Consider the following 14,127-nt stretch of genomic DNA (forward strand, 5'->3'; position numbering starts at 1 on the left):
ATAATTTCAGTCAAAGGCTTGTGGCTCTTGAGCTGCATTTGGCCACTCTGGATAGAAGAGCAGTCTCTGGCTCATCCCCTGTGCTCCTCACTTATTCCACCTGTCCATTTCAGATGAGTCTCCTTGCTTATTCTGAGGAAGCCTGTGTTGGGTAGTAGGAGACTATAGTGGCCACTTAGTATCCTCACATACTTCTTCCATTCTTTTCTATTGTTTTCAGCTGCTGTATTTGCACACGTCTTTCAAATGCTTTCATATCCCTTCTGACTGTAGCAACATTTCACATTTATTTGTTTTGGATACGTTTATGAACAAAGCCAAAACGTCTTGCTCTCATGGAACTGAATACGTGAAACTGATATAGGAACAGATTCATGTGATGATCCCTGTTTGTATCCTTAGTACAGTAGGAGTAGCAGAAATGACTTTCTCACTGTTTTGGAATTGGAAATGTTAGGCCATACTTTTTTTTAAAGTTATGTAAATAATTCCATGTTTTTAAAAAGAAGAGAGTTGCCTCTAAAGGCAGAGCTATTTCCAAAGGAAATATTGAGAATGTTTTTAAGTGCCTATACCTAGGTAAACAGCTTATTCCAAAACATTTAAGTATATAGGGTGGAGTATCTTAAGTACTTGTCCTCTGGGGACTTTGGCACTGTAGAGTGTCCTTCATCTTCTTCAAGGTCATTAAAATCTGAGGTTTTCTAAAGATTCCCTTCAGGGAATAGATTGGTGTTTACATTGAAAATAGGAATGGGGAGAAGTACTGGCTGTATTTTTTGGGATGTGTGTCATGAGTAAGTGAATTCTTTTGCTCTCTCTAGCTGGTTATGGTTTTCTAGTATAAAATTTATAATAGGTTATTGTGCATTAAAATCAAACTTACAGGCTTGACTCTTGAATTCTAGACTAACTTTGAGTAATTGGACCTGCAGATTGACTACCCACCATTTGAAAAAAATTTTTACAATGAGCATGAAGAGATAACCAACCTCACCCCACAGCAGTTAATTGATCTCCGGCATAAGCTCAATCTTCGGGTAAGACAACCATTAAGCTAAATATTCTTATATTAATGTAATTAGTTTAAGTTTAATATTGTTTAGCCAAACTAAAGTAACCTTGAATTTCTGTCCTAATGGTCACTGAAGTACTTTTGATAGTATAATAATTTTATATCCCTTAGGCCTATGTGTCTTGATTTTATTGTTTTAGTTCTCCAGATGATTTTTTAGTATAGGATCGTGTTTTCTTTGATGTGATACACGTGAATGCTATATGTGCTTAGTCAAGTTTGTGTATAAATGCATTGAAACACTTAAGTTATTGTGGTCTTTAGATCAATTAGCAAGTATTTCTGGATTGTGTACCATTTGTTAAGTACTATCCTGGGTTCAATCCCTGGTACTTCCTAAAAGAGATTTTAAACATATGACAGAAGTACAGGCTTACATTTTTACTTTTCATACCCAAGCTAAATGCTAGATACAGGTAAATATTGTTGAACTTCAAATGCTATTTATTTTTTTAAGTACAAGTCATTCCTGGGATTTGTCTTTATCCTTAGGTCTCTGGTGCTGCACCTCCTAGACCAGGAAGTAGTTTTGCTCATTTTGGGTTTGATGAACAACTTATGCACCAGATTCGGAAATCTGAGTACACACAGCCTACTCCAATACAGTGCCAGGTGAGTAAAACATAGAAATAAAGTAGAATGATGTTCAGCAACTATAATTATTTTATAAACAAATCAAAGTAACAAATCAGTGTTTGGTGCAGAACTATACTGATATGGTTAGAATGTGTACAAATACTTCCTCTGTAGCAAAGCCGTCAACTTTTGCTTTAATTAAGGGAAAAAATTAAAGTCTTAACATCCTTGAAATCCAAGAATATTTTGGGAACCTTTAAATATTAAAGAGCAAGAGTGAATTATTTACCATTCCAAAAAGTTACTAAGGGGCTGAAAAATGTTCTTGTTGTCTCTGGCAAATGCCTTGAAAGCATGAAATGAAGAAAGTATTTCATTAGAACGCAAATCTAACAAAATAGATTTGCAAATGGACAAGTTTAGCATTAGCAGTGACTAGGCATCCTTTGTCTATGGCTGAAAGTGAGGGTTTATGTTTCTCCTTCATATGTAGAATTTATTCATTCCTATATAGACTCCCGAGAATTTTCAGTATATGAATGGGGAAGTCTGCACCTTCTCAAGAGAAGGAAGTATATTAAAATGTTAGCAACCAATGCAATTGTAAGTTGCAATGTTTCATTCCTGTATTTCAAGCAAATTAGAATCATTCTATAAATCATTCTATAAATGTGGCCAATCCACATAGGAGAATGATGAATTTCCTTTACAGTTAAAAAGTTTTTTGGAATGCCAGGTATTTCTTGCTATTTCATAGCCACTATGCATGACCCAGGGTATTTTTGTTTCACTGGAAATGAGTGTTATTAATAGCCACTTATCTTTCCCTTCATTACATCTTTGGAATGGAAATTTTAGAGTGAACACACTTTATTTTTTCTCCAGGGTGTGCCTGTGGCATTAAGTGGTAGAGACATGATTGGCATTGCCAAGACAGGCAGTGGAAAAACGGCAGCCTTTATCTGGCCCATGTTGATTCATATAATGGATCAGAAGGAATTGGAGCCAGGTGACGGACCAATTGCAGTGATTGTGTGTCCTACACGGGAGCTTTGCCAGCAGGTATGTGCTTTGTATAGAATGCCCTCATTCATATATGGACTAGCAAAGGACTGTCCAAGTAGTCACTTAGGCATAGTTAAAACTTGTCAGGTATTTTGTGTTAATCTTTTTTATATAACCAAATACCACACTTTTCCCTAGAAAATAATGTTTTAAAAGAGAAATATTTATTATGGCATGGGAGTTGTTTTTTGTAAGCTCTCAGTGTTTTCCTACTGAGTTAGTCCATTTTTCTTGGTAGAAAGGGTTAGGAAGAGAAGTGAAAAAAAAAAAGAGTAATCAAGGCAAGGTTTTAGGTAGCCTGTTGAGATGTGAAATGCTATTCTGCTTGCTATTTACATATTTCCTTACTAAGAAAATTGATTTTTAAAGCATGTTCTAGAGAAGCAGATGTAGCTCAGTAGTTGAGTGCCTCCTTTCCTTGTACAAGGTCCTGGGTTCAATCCCCAGTACCTCCTAAAAAATACAAATTAATTAAAAAATAATAAACCATGTTCTAGCTTTTGATTTTCTGTAACATATAACATACTTCCTTTTGGGGTCATGACAGAGATGTTAATTGGTGGTTAGTGTCCTGTTTGCTAATATGTCATTAACCACTTTGTAGATCCATGCAGAATGTAAGCGGTTTGGGAAAGCATATAACCTTCGATCAGTGGCCGTGTATGGAGGAGGGAGCATGTGGGAGCAGGCCAAGGCCCTTCAGGAAGGGGCAGAGATTGTTGTGTGTACCCCAGTAAGTATGTTAGTCCCTCTCGGTGTGAAAAAAGATGGTTAGTTACTGGAGAGAATTCCTCCTAAAATGTGGTAAACAGGGTTGCACATTCCCTGATGAGCCTTTGACTCTGGTTTAATCTTCACAGTCCAGGAGGAATCTCTGTGATATATATATTAGTAGCTGCAAATCCCCCTCTATTTTGAATAGGTTTTTTAAAGCTCTCCTAGAAAATGGATCTGTGGTTATCCACAGTATCAAGAATCAGAAAGATATTCAGATTATCATCATAACTACCCAGGAAAGTATATTCGGGGCATTAAAACCCACTGATTAGGCTTTAAATCTGGTCATTCTAGAATTCCTCACAAAAATGTTTATGGCCACTTTCCACAGACTTTAAATTACAATTAATGTAGAGGAAGAAATGTTTGAATTTTCAAAATTTCTCTTCTCTTGGGCTAGATAGTGAATGACGGTGGAGACTTGTTGAACCAGTATCTATTACAGTCCAAAACTGGAGTATTAACACTTTTGCCAGGAATTCAACTTTAGAAACTAGTTCTTGTAAATTTTTTTCATTATTCTGACTGTTCACTTTCTGGATCTCATAGGGTCGACTGATTGATCACGTAAAGAAGAAAGCTACCAATCTTCAAAGAGTCTCTTACCTTGTGTTTGATGAAGCAGATCGAATGTTTGACATGGGTTTTGGTATGCTTTGAACACCAGTTTCTTCTGTTATCATCATTGTGATATTATTTTTTTCTACACCTTTCTAAACTCTTTTTATGTGGGAGAAGCTAAAAATACTTCTGGATAGGGTTAGACTGTAAAGATGTATCTAAGGCATTCAGGAGTTTCTCAGGAAAAGTATGTTAGGCTTGGTTGAATTGAAATCTAAAATACTTTTGCATACAGAGAAACGTTCTCTGTATTCTTTATTTATATAGCCTTTGTGGTAGTCAAGCTCAGTGTTCTTAGGTAGGTGATTATCCTCTGTGACTTACCCATTTGTGTGAAAACTCTAAAAAGCTGTCTTTACTGAGGGAACACAGTTGTGCCCAGCTGATGGGTGGAGAAGTTTTTCCAAATTTCACACTGAATGATGTCTTAGGAGTTTCGAATTTTCCTTAGTTCTTTAAACTCCCACATAAAGATTTTACTTCAATTTTTTTTTACTAAAATGACTTTTTCTAGGTACCTAAATTGTGGGACAGGATTATGGTATTAATTTTACTGTTCTGCTTCTTTTAGAATACCAGGTGCGATCCATAGCAAGTCATGTCCGTCCTGACAGACAGAGTATGTATGAAGCAGCTTTACTAAACCACATTTGTACTCTGAATAAACACCTGTTTATTTTATAAGCCCTCACACTATGGAATAAAAAACAATCGTATGTGTACTGGTGAGAACACCATGAAGGGAGAGATGATGACCGCTTATCTGAGTGGAAAGGACCTTAGAGGGTATTAGTGTAACCTACTCATTTTTATAGGTGGTAAAACCAAGGCTCCAAGATTAAATGACTTGCTCCAGTTCATACAGTTTTATCAGTGGGTAGAGGTAAGACACAGTACACGATGATTTGAAGTTGAGCCTTTTCCTCTACTATACTGACAATCATGTCTTAATTGAAATGGGAATTTAAAAAAAGAATAAGGGCAAGTCTTTTTTCTTTGGGAATCAGTTTTCCAACTAAATTTAAAATTCAGATGGGTTTATTTTGAAAAATAATTCTGAATGTCAGTAGGAAGCTTAGTTAAGGGTATTCAATAAAGAAATTTTACTATTTTCTTTAACAGAATTTACTTTACCTTTTAGCTCTCTTATTCAGTGCAACTTTTCGGAAAAAGATTGAAAAATTGGCGAGAGACATCCTTATCGACCCTATTCGAGTGGTGCAGGGAGATATTGGAGAGGTAACCCTACGTGGGGCTAGATGGGACCCAGTGGATTATTTCTCATATAGAGGCATGGAATTAATTTCTTACTGTTGAGATAAAAATAATAATGCTGTTACGTATGTATGGATGTGACAACTGTGTTTCACATAAGTTTTGGGGGGGTAGGTGAAACAAGGCAAAATGTTGGTAATTGTTGAAGCTGGGTGATGGGTATATGGAAGTTGATGTTCATCTCACCTGTTGTGATGTTTGGAAATTTCTGTAAGTTGTTTTATTTTAAGCTTACACACACACACACACACACACACACACTAAAACTCTGGGAGACTACCAGTGAATTAGAATTGAACTGAAATAATTGTGGGAGGAAGCCTATAGGATAATGCAGTGGGATGATTTCAAAGGTCAGGGGGAAATAAAATTTTTGTTTCTTAACCTATACATGTGCTCTATGTGGAAAAAATTAATGTCCTGGTTGGTTAGCACATTAACATCAGTTTTTCCTGAGTGCGTTCTTATGTGCATGTACTAGGGTCAGTGAGTGGGAGAGACCTAAAAGGAATTTACTTTATTAGGAATAACCCGAATATGCTTCTGAATAGGAATGGGAGTATTAGTTAGGTATATGTATATACCAGGAGGGATGGAGAGCACAGTGTTGGAGAGGGGAGGTGAGTTTTGAGCTGGACTTGACTTGCTGAAAGCCCAAGGAGAAGAGGGGGATTGTTCAAGATTCTTCTGGATGCAGAAAATGTGAAGCCTGGTCCTTTTACAGGTGTCTTGTGGCACCAGTGTCTCTCACTTATGTTTCATTTCTTCTCAGGCAAATGAAGATGTAACACAGATTGTGGAGATTCTCCATTCTGGGCCTAGTAAATGGAACTGGCTTACCCGGCGTCTGGTAGAGTTTACATCTTCAGGGAGTGTCCTCTTGTTTGTTACTAAAAAAGCCAATGCTGAAGAGCTAGCCAATAACCTTAAACAGGAGGGTCATAATCTTGGGCTGCTCCATGGGGACATGGATCAGAGTGAAAGAAACAAGGTCATTTCAGACTTTAAGAAAAAGGACATCCCAGTTCTGGTGGCTACAGATGTTGCAGGTAGAGTATGAATTTCCCCAAGTTAAATTTAGTTTTCTATGCCATCAGGGTGCTCTTACTATTTAAGACCTATACTATCTGAAGGTACTCAGCTGGCTGGCTGGCCACTCCCAATGGAGTAGCATTTCAGAGGAACATTTATAATCCGGAACGCTGGGTAAAACTTTTCACTTTACTGTTTCCCACTGACCTATAACATCAGAGAACCCCCGCAGCTACAGGGAACTTGGAAAAAATTGTTGAGGCAATTGCATCATAGACTATGTCCTTATGGTGTGTCTGCATAAAGTAGATGTGTCTTATATTGGTTTAGTTAGGCAGATTTCATTCAGGATCAGATTTTTTTTTTCTTTTTTGAATTTTGACTTTGTTCTATTGAGTTTCAGTAGCTACCCTTAAAAATTGATATTTTCTCCCAGAAAGGAGATTTTTTTCAGTTTCAAGACACATTTGATGCTAGTTTTAATTTTTTATATATTCGTGGTGCAAGAGAGAGGGCATAGCAGATTATCAGTAGTAGAAGATTCAAGTGCCATTCAAGGGCATGGCAGATTATCAGTAGCAGAAGATTCAAGTCCAGCATCACAGAATCTACAGTAGTGGCATTTGGGCTAACTAACTAAAATAACTGTCACTCAGCTTACCAAAGTCAGGCTGTTTGCCTAGATACAGGAAATGTGGGTTCTTAGAGTCCTAGCCTTTCTGGTTACTTTGGTCTTTTCGTTCCAGAGGAAGAATAAAAGATTTGGTTGTTTTTTGTTTCAGCCCGTGGTCTGGACATTCCTTCAATTAAGACTGTCATTAACTATGATGTGGCACGAGACATTGATACCCATACTCATAGGATTGGCCGCACAGGAAGAGCAGGCGAGAAGGGTGTGGCCTATACCTTACTGACCCCAAAAGACAGCAATTTTGCTGGTGACCTTGTTCGGAACTTGGAAGGAGCTAATCAACACGTTTCCAAGGAACTCCTAGATTTGGCAATGCAGGTGAGGGGCTGGATATCAGTTTGTTCCAGGTTGTAAAACTAAGTTTAAAATTCATCAAGCCTGAGGCAAATAACAAAGATATTTGACAAGAAATTTAGGATTGGCAGGGGGGTGGTGGCTAGTGCTTATGAGGTACAGACTGGGATCATGAGACTTTAAAATCATTTGGTCTGTTTTCCCATCCTTCTCTTTTAACATCTGTGTTGAAAAGCTGTTCCTTCTGTTGTGCTCAAATTTGCCCCTCTAATTTATCCCTCTGCCTTATAGCATACTTATGACTAAACAATCTCAAAGATGGCTATTTTTCTCCTTACTGCCCTCCCCCCCCAAAAAAAATCTCTTTTTGAGGGTTAAAAATGTGTGGTATCTTAAAAATATGGGATGCCTCTTATTTTTCTGCTCTTTGATCATACTGATTACCTCTTCTAGGTGTGCTCTAGTCCAAAATTGAGTCAAAGTACTCCACTAAATTGAATCTTGAGTTTTGTCAGTATATGCTTTATCCACATTGCGCATGAGTTGTGTTCTCACTAGTCTTTTCAAGGTTAGTTTAGTTGGAACTCAAGAATATGAGTTCTCATGGTGTAGGAACTGTGTGTGTCAGAATCATAGGACAGCCCACAGAACTACTTACCTGTAATGCAGTTATAGTGTCGTGTGCCCAGGCTTCAGGGCCTAGAATAAAGGACCTGCAATGCAGGAGAAAAGAGAATAATGTTTCCTCTTCCTTTCCTAATCCTAAAACTAAATTTTTAACCAAGATACAGTTATGTCTGTGGCATTCTGTTATAGCTAATTGCTCATACATTGTGAGCTTCCCTGATCAGCACCTTTCCCAAGCCTGCCCTACCTCTTAAGAACTCCACTTTGACCGTAATATATGATTGTCAGATAACCTTTAATCTTCTCAGAGCTGTTTGCCTTCCTAAAAGAATGTAAGTAAATCTGATTAGTACTATTCTGGCAGTGATCAAATTCAGTGAAAACTTTGAGGCTGTATGAGTAAAAAAATTTTCTGTTATGTGACTATCGGTTCTTCCTTGGAAGTCTGCCTCTGGACCTCATTCTAAGAAGCCCCACTTTATATAGCTTTTTCCTTCAAGTTTTGAACCCAGCAGTTGTTTAAAATCTGATAGTGTGTGTGTGTGTATATATATATATATATATATTGTTTGAGAAATAGAAAATAAATTCATTTTCCTTCAGGAAGTTACAATTGACCAGAGTGGGAACAGAGGTGGCTCAAGTGATTGAGTGCCTCTCTCCTGCATGGGAGGTTCCGGGTTCAGTTTCAGTGCTTCCTGAAAAAAACAAACAAAAACCAAACAACAAGCTAAACAAACTCAGGGAAGCCCAAGTGGCTCAGTGGTTGAGCACCAGCTTCCTACACCCAAGGTCCTGGGTTCAATCTCTGGTCCCTGGTATCTCAAAAAAAAAAAGGTGACCAAAGTGACTCTCTTACATTCTAGGCCTCTCTAATCACTTCCCTTCTAGGTGACCCTGAAGGAAGGAGCAGTAAAGGAAATCCAAATAAGGATCTCAGTCTACTGACAAGTTTGGTTGATTAAACTACCAAAAAGAAAATTAATCTAGGTCCTGTGAACAGTTCTTCCCTTGCCTAAATGTATTGGCTGAAGATGAAGCAAAGGTTCTTCCTTCCATTTAAATACCTCCTTGGTCTTGTCCTTCTATCCCTTCTGTGGTCTAACTTGGAATTGTGTTCCTTGCAGAATGCCTGGTTTCGGAAATCCCGCTTCAAAGGAGGGAAAGGCAAAAAGCTGAACATTGGAGGAGGTGGCCTGGGCTATAGGGAGCGGCCTGGCCTAGGCTCTGAGAACACGGTGAGTCCAGACTCCAGTCAAGCCCCTAGAGTAGTCCTGGATGATGTCAGGACTATTCTGATCTATAGAAGATCACCTTAGTACGTTAAAAACTTGCCAAGGGGGGACCGGGGACCTTGTCCTTTATCTGCTAATTAGAATGCAGTGCTTGTTCTTAAAGTTGTGATTTTCTTTTTAAAGATTTATTATTTTTTATTTTTATCTCCTCCCCCCCCCCGCCCCGTTTCTGCTCTGTCTATTCACTTTGTGTTTTTCTGTGACCACTTCTATCCTTATCAGTGGCACCAGCAATCTGTGTTTCCTTTTGTCGTGTTATCTTGTGTCAGCTCTCCGTTGTGTGCGGCACCATTCCTGGGCAGACTGCACTTTCTTTCACGCTGGGTGGCTCTCCTTTTGGTGCACTCCTTGCGCGTGGAGCTCCTCTACACGGGGGACACCCGTGCACGGCAGGGCAGTCCTTGCGCATCAGCACTGCGCAAGGGCCAGCTCCACACAGGTCAAGGAGGCCCGGGGTTTGAACTGCGGACCTCCCATGTGGTAGGTGGACTCCCTGTCCGTTGGGCCAAGTCCGCTTCACGTGATTTTTCTCTTGAAGAAGCATGTTGTGTGTACTTAGCTGACAAGGCTTCTCAGGATTCAGTCTAGACTAAAAGTGGCTCTCAAATTGTGGTTCCTGGACCAGCAGCAGCAGCATTACCTGAGTACCTATAGAAATGCAAACCAGTGCCCCACCTCGGCTCTATTCAATCAGAAACTCTGGTGAACTGGCCTAGAGCTGCCATTAGGAAATTATTATTAGATTGGTGCAAAAGGAAGTGTGGTTTTGGATCATGTATTTTAAATCATTGTAACTAGGCTCAAATCTCTATTAATCAAAAAACCATTACAATCAGCACATTTTTGCCAGTGAGAAATGTTTATTCTTGTAGCTTAAAAATATGTGCTTTGTGATTCAATGAACTCTTGGAAAGCATTTTCTGCATCCTGCTGGTTGTGGAAGAGTTTTCTCTGCAAAAAGTTGTCGAGATGCTTGAAGAAGTGGTAGTCCTTGGGTGAGAGGTCAAGTGAATATGGCAGATGAGGCAAAACTTCATAGCCCAATTTGTTCAACTTTAGAAGCATTGGTTGTGCCACATGCGGTCAGGCGTTGTCATGAAGAATTGGGTCCTTTCTGTTGACCAATGCTAGCTGTAGGCATTGCAGTTTTTGGTGCATCTCATTGATTTGCTGAGTATACTTCTCAGATGTGATGGTTTTGCCGGGATTCAGAAAGTTTTAGTGAATCAGACCGGCAGCAGACCACTAAACAATGACCATGACCTTTTTTGGGGGCAGGTTTGGCTTTCAGAAGTGCTTTGGAGCTTCTCAGTCCATCCACTGAGCTGGTCATTGCCGGTTGTCATATGAAATCCACTTTGTCACAGTTCACAATCCAATTGAAAAATGGTTCATTGTTGTTGCAAAGAATAAGAGGTGACACTTCAAAAGGATGATTTTTAAAAAAATTTTCGGGAAAGCAGACTTGGCCAAATGGATAGGGTGTTTGCCTACCACATGGGAGGTCCGCGGTTCAAACCCCGGGCCTCCTTGACCCGTGTGGAGCTGGCCCTTGGGCAGTGCTGATGCATGCAAAGGAATGCCATGCCACTCACAGGTGTCCCCCTCATAGGGGAGCCCCCCACACAAGGAGTGCACCCCAAAAGGAGGGCCGCCCAGTGTGAAAGAAAGTGCAGCCTGCCCAAGAATGGCGCCGCACACATGGAGAGCTGACACAACAAAAAGATTCCCAGTGCCGCTGATAAGGATAGAAGGGGTCACAGAAGAACACACAGCAAATGGACACAGAGCAGACAACGGGGGGGGGGGGGGGGGGGGGTGGAATAAAAAATAAATCTTAAAAAAAAAATTTTTTTTTTCGTTAGCTCATGAGACACCTACTCGAGCCTTTTTACCTTTCCAGTTTCTTTTAAATGCCAAACAACTGTAGAATCGTCAATATTGAGCTCTTCGGCAACATCTTGGGTAGTTGTAAGAGGATCAGCTTCTATGATTGCTCTTAATTGGTTTTTGTCAACTTCCAGTGGCTGGCCACTATGCTCACCGTGTGTAACTTTTTTTTTTTTTTTTGAGAAATAATACATGTTCAACTTTGGGCATATTCTCACTACACTTTTGATTATTAGGACTAATTTCCAGAATTAAAATTACTGGGATGAAAATCATAAGTGTTAGTTAGCATAAGTAACTTTCTAAAAATACAAAGTTCCTGTTTTAACTCCCACTTCAGGGTTTTCAGTCTTTTGAGGCCCAAACTGTGGCAGTGGGGCTTCCTACTCGTCCATCCTCATGGGTGTGTTTTTTTTTTTTTTTTTTTTAGGACCGAGGAAATAACAACAATGTAATGAGTAATTATGAGGCCTACAAGCCCTCCACAGGAGCCATGGGAGACCGGCTGACAGCAATGAAAGCAGCTTTCCAGGTCTGAAATAAGTGTGTAGTTTAGAGCTTTCAGCAGTACCTCTTGAACAATGATGAGGGAACCTTGCCTTTCTGAGATGGTGGTGGGCTTAATGCTGGATATAGAGCCTTCTCACTGCTTGGATTTTTAATCTAAACTTAATTAGCTTACCTAGAGATGCAGGTGTAAGGCTTGTGAAACCATTCCTGCAATCTGCTTCAGTCACACCTGCACCCTGGTACATTGTACTGCAGCAGGTTTTGTGTTCCCTCCCTGTCTCAATAGCCTACAGGTGTAGCCTGCCTACAAGGCAATTGTAATGTGGTTGAGAGCAATTGCTATCTTATTTTGCTAAAACAAGTTTGATTCTCTATCTCTTATGAACCCTTATCTTTGTTAATATTGAACTGAATAGAAACAAACTAAATAGCCTTATAGCAATTAGTCAGATTTTGCTTGTAATTTTTACCCTTCCCCCATTTTTTTAAAAGGTTTTTTAAAGGTTTTCATAACTTTTTGGATTTTAGAATTGCAGATGATGGATTCCAGATTGTACATGTGTTGAATCACTACATACATAGATATATGTATTCTAGCCAATCAAGCTGTATAAGTAAATTTCAATATACTCAGGTCCATGTCACCACAAAGATCTGTGGTCTTCCCATTACAGCACAAAACCAAAAGGGACTGTGGGAAAAGTCACAGTGCCAAAATAGCAGTTTTTCTATCCTTTATCATTGTCAAGCTTAGTTTCTTGAACTTCCTATTTTACCTACTCATTTTCCTTCTCTCTTTTAGTCACAGTACAAAAGCCACTTTGTTGCTGCCAGCTTAAGCAATCAGAAAGCTGGAAGCTCTGCTGCTGGGGCCAGTGGATGGACTAGTGCAGGAAGCTTGAATTCTGTCCCAACTAATTCAGCCCAGCAGGGCCATAACACTCCAGACAGCCCCATTGCCAGTGCCACGAAGAGCATCCCAGGATTTGGCAATACTGGAAACCTCAGCAGTGCCCCAGTGACCTACCCTTCCACTGGAGCTCACGGACTCAACAACACAGCTTCAGGGAATAATGCCCGAGAAGGGACTGGGGGTGGCAATGGGAAGAGAGAAAGATATACTGAGAACCGGGGTGGCAGCCGTCATAGTCACGGAGAGAGTGGCATTCGACATGGTGATAGCCCACGTCATGGAGATGGTGGTCGCCATGGAGATGGATACCGCTACCCAGAAAGCAGTAGCCGTCATGGTGACAGCCATCGGCATGTGGAGAACAGACATGGAGGAAGTGGAGGCCGACATGGGGAGAGCCGGGGTGCAAATGATGGTCGGAATGGTGAAAGCAGGAAAGAAGTTTGTAATCGTGACAACAAGATGGAAACCAAGGTGGACAGCAACAAGATGGACAAGGTGGACACCAAGACAGCTGATGGTTTTGCTGTCCCTGAGCCACCCAAACGCAAGAAAAGTCGATGGGACAGTTAGAGGGTATGTGCTGAAGCTTGAAATCAATTGTCTTTAATTTTATTTTTAGATTTTGGTAACTCGGTGTCTCAGGGCTGGGTTGGGGCCCAAGGTATAAGGACGCCCTGCCCTTAGTGGATAGCTGGGGCTTAGACATTACCCCTTCACCTGAATCATTTTCTGATGTTTCCTTGGGAAGCTGCTTGGTCCTGAGGAGCAGGGAGAGCTGGGAAGCTTCCTTTTGGCTCCGGGTGAGTTGTCATAAGGATCAGTTGAGGGTATGTTGGAAGGACCTTATAGGGCACAAAACTCACTCTACATTTGTATTATATGTACCTTATATTTTTTACTAAAATGTCATCTTATAAACATTTACAGATATAATTCTTTTTCTTAGTGTGGCCAGACAGTCTCCCTTTTTAGGAGTTGGCTTCTGCAAACCTAGTCCACTTACGAGTTTGGGAAGCAGTTTGGGGGTTCTAAACATACGCAGGGAAGGGAAGTGTCTGACTCTTAAGTAGGAATTGATGCTCAGATTCCGTGACCACATTTGTATTCTGAGACATGTAGGAAGAAGCAGCCTTCCAGACATAGGCTTTGAAGATTCCCAGAGCCACTGTAATTGAAGGGGGAAAGGTGATCCTGGAAACAATTCCAGAATTGCTCCAGGTCTGAGATGCTGTTAAATATAAAAAAAAAAAAAGAAGAAAAAGAAAAAAATTCTTTTTTTTTTTTAACTTGCCACAATGGTAGAAAAATCTTTTTTGCTGAAATAATTTTGATGATTTTTTGTTCTATCTTGTTTATAAAAGGAAAAGAAATATACAAAATTCAAATTTTGTGACTTTGTGAAGGTTTAAGATGTGCATTCCTTTCTGCTTGCTCTAGTAAATGTTTTACTACTGGGACCTGTTGGATTGTTTGTCATTTCTGA

General features: G+C 39.9%; 1 protein-coding gene across 4 annotated transcripts in view; it reads left to right on the top strand.

Moving 5' to 3' along the window:
- The window catches only part of DDX42 (DEAD-box helicase 42), a 36,795-nt gene extending 22,694 nt beyond the window's left edge, over positions 1-14,101 (top strand). For all 4 annotated transcript variants that reach the window (XM_058284514.1, XM_058284513.2, XM_058284512.1 and 1 more), the window contains 12 exons: positions 936-1,040; positions 1,568-1,687; positions 2,537-2,713; positions 3,321-3,449; positions 4,043-4,142; positions 4,686-4,733; positions 5,256-5,353; positions 6,162-6,438; positions 7,204-7,430; positions 9,161-9,271; positions 11,649-11,750; positions 12,531-14,101. In XM_058284514.1, the coding sequence (XP_058140497.1) occupies positions 936-1,040; positions 1,568-1,687; positions 2,537-2,713; positions 3,321-3,449; positions 4,043-4,142; positions 4,686-4,733; positions 5,256-5,353; positions 6,162-6,438; positions 7,204-7,430; positions 9,161-9,271; positions 11,649-11,750; positions 12,531-13,214 (2,178 nt within the window). In that variant the 3' untranslated portion in view covers positions 13,215-14,101. The remainder of the gene's footprint in view (positions 1-935; positions 1,041-1,567; positions 1,688-2,536; positions 2,714-3,320; positions 3,450-4,042; positions 4,143-4,685; positions 4,734-5,255; positions 5,354-6,161; positions 6,439-7,203; positions 7,431-9,160; positions 9,272-11,648; positions 11,751-12,530) is intronic.
- Positions 14,102-14,127: the final 26 nt, after the last annotated feature.

The sequence above is a fragment of the Dasypus novemcinctus genome, chromosome 21 (assembly GCF_030445035.2).
Source record: "Dasypus novemcinctus isolate mDasNov1 chromosome 21, mDasNov1.1.hap2, whole genome shotgun sequence".
Taxonomy (NCBI): domain Eukaryota; kingdom Metazoa; phylum Chordata; class Mammalia; order Cingulata; family Dasypodidae; genus Dasypus; species Dasypus novemcinctus.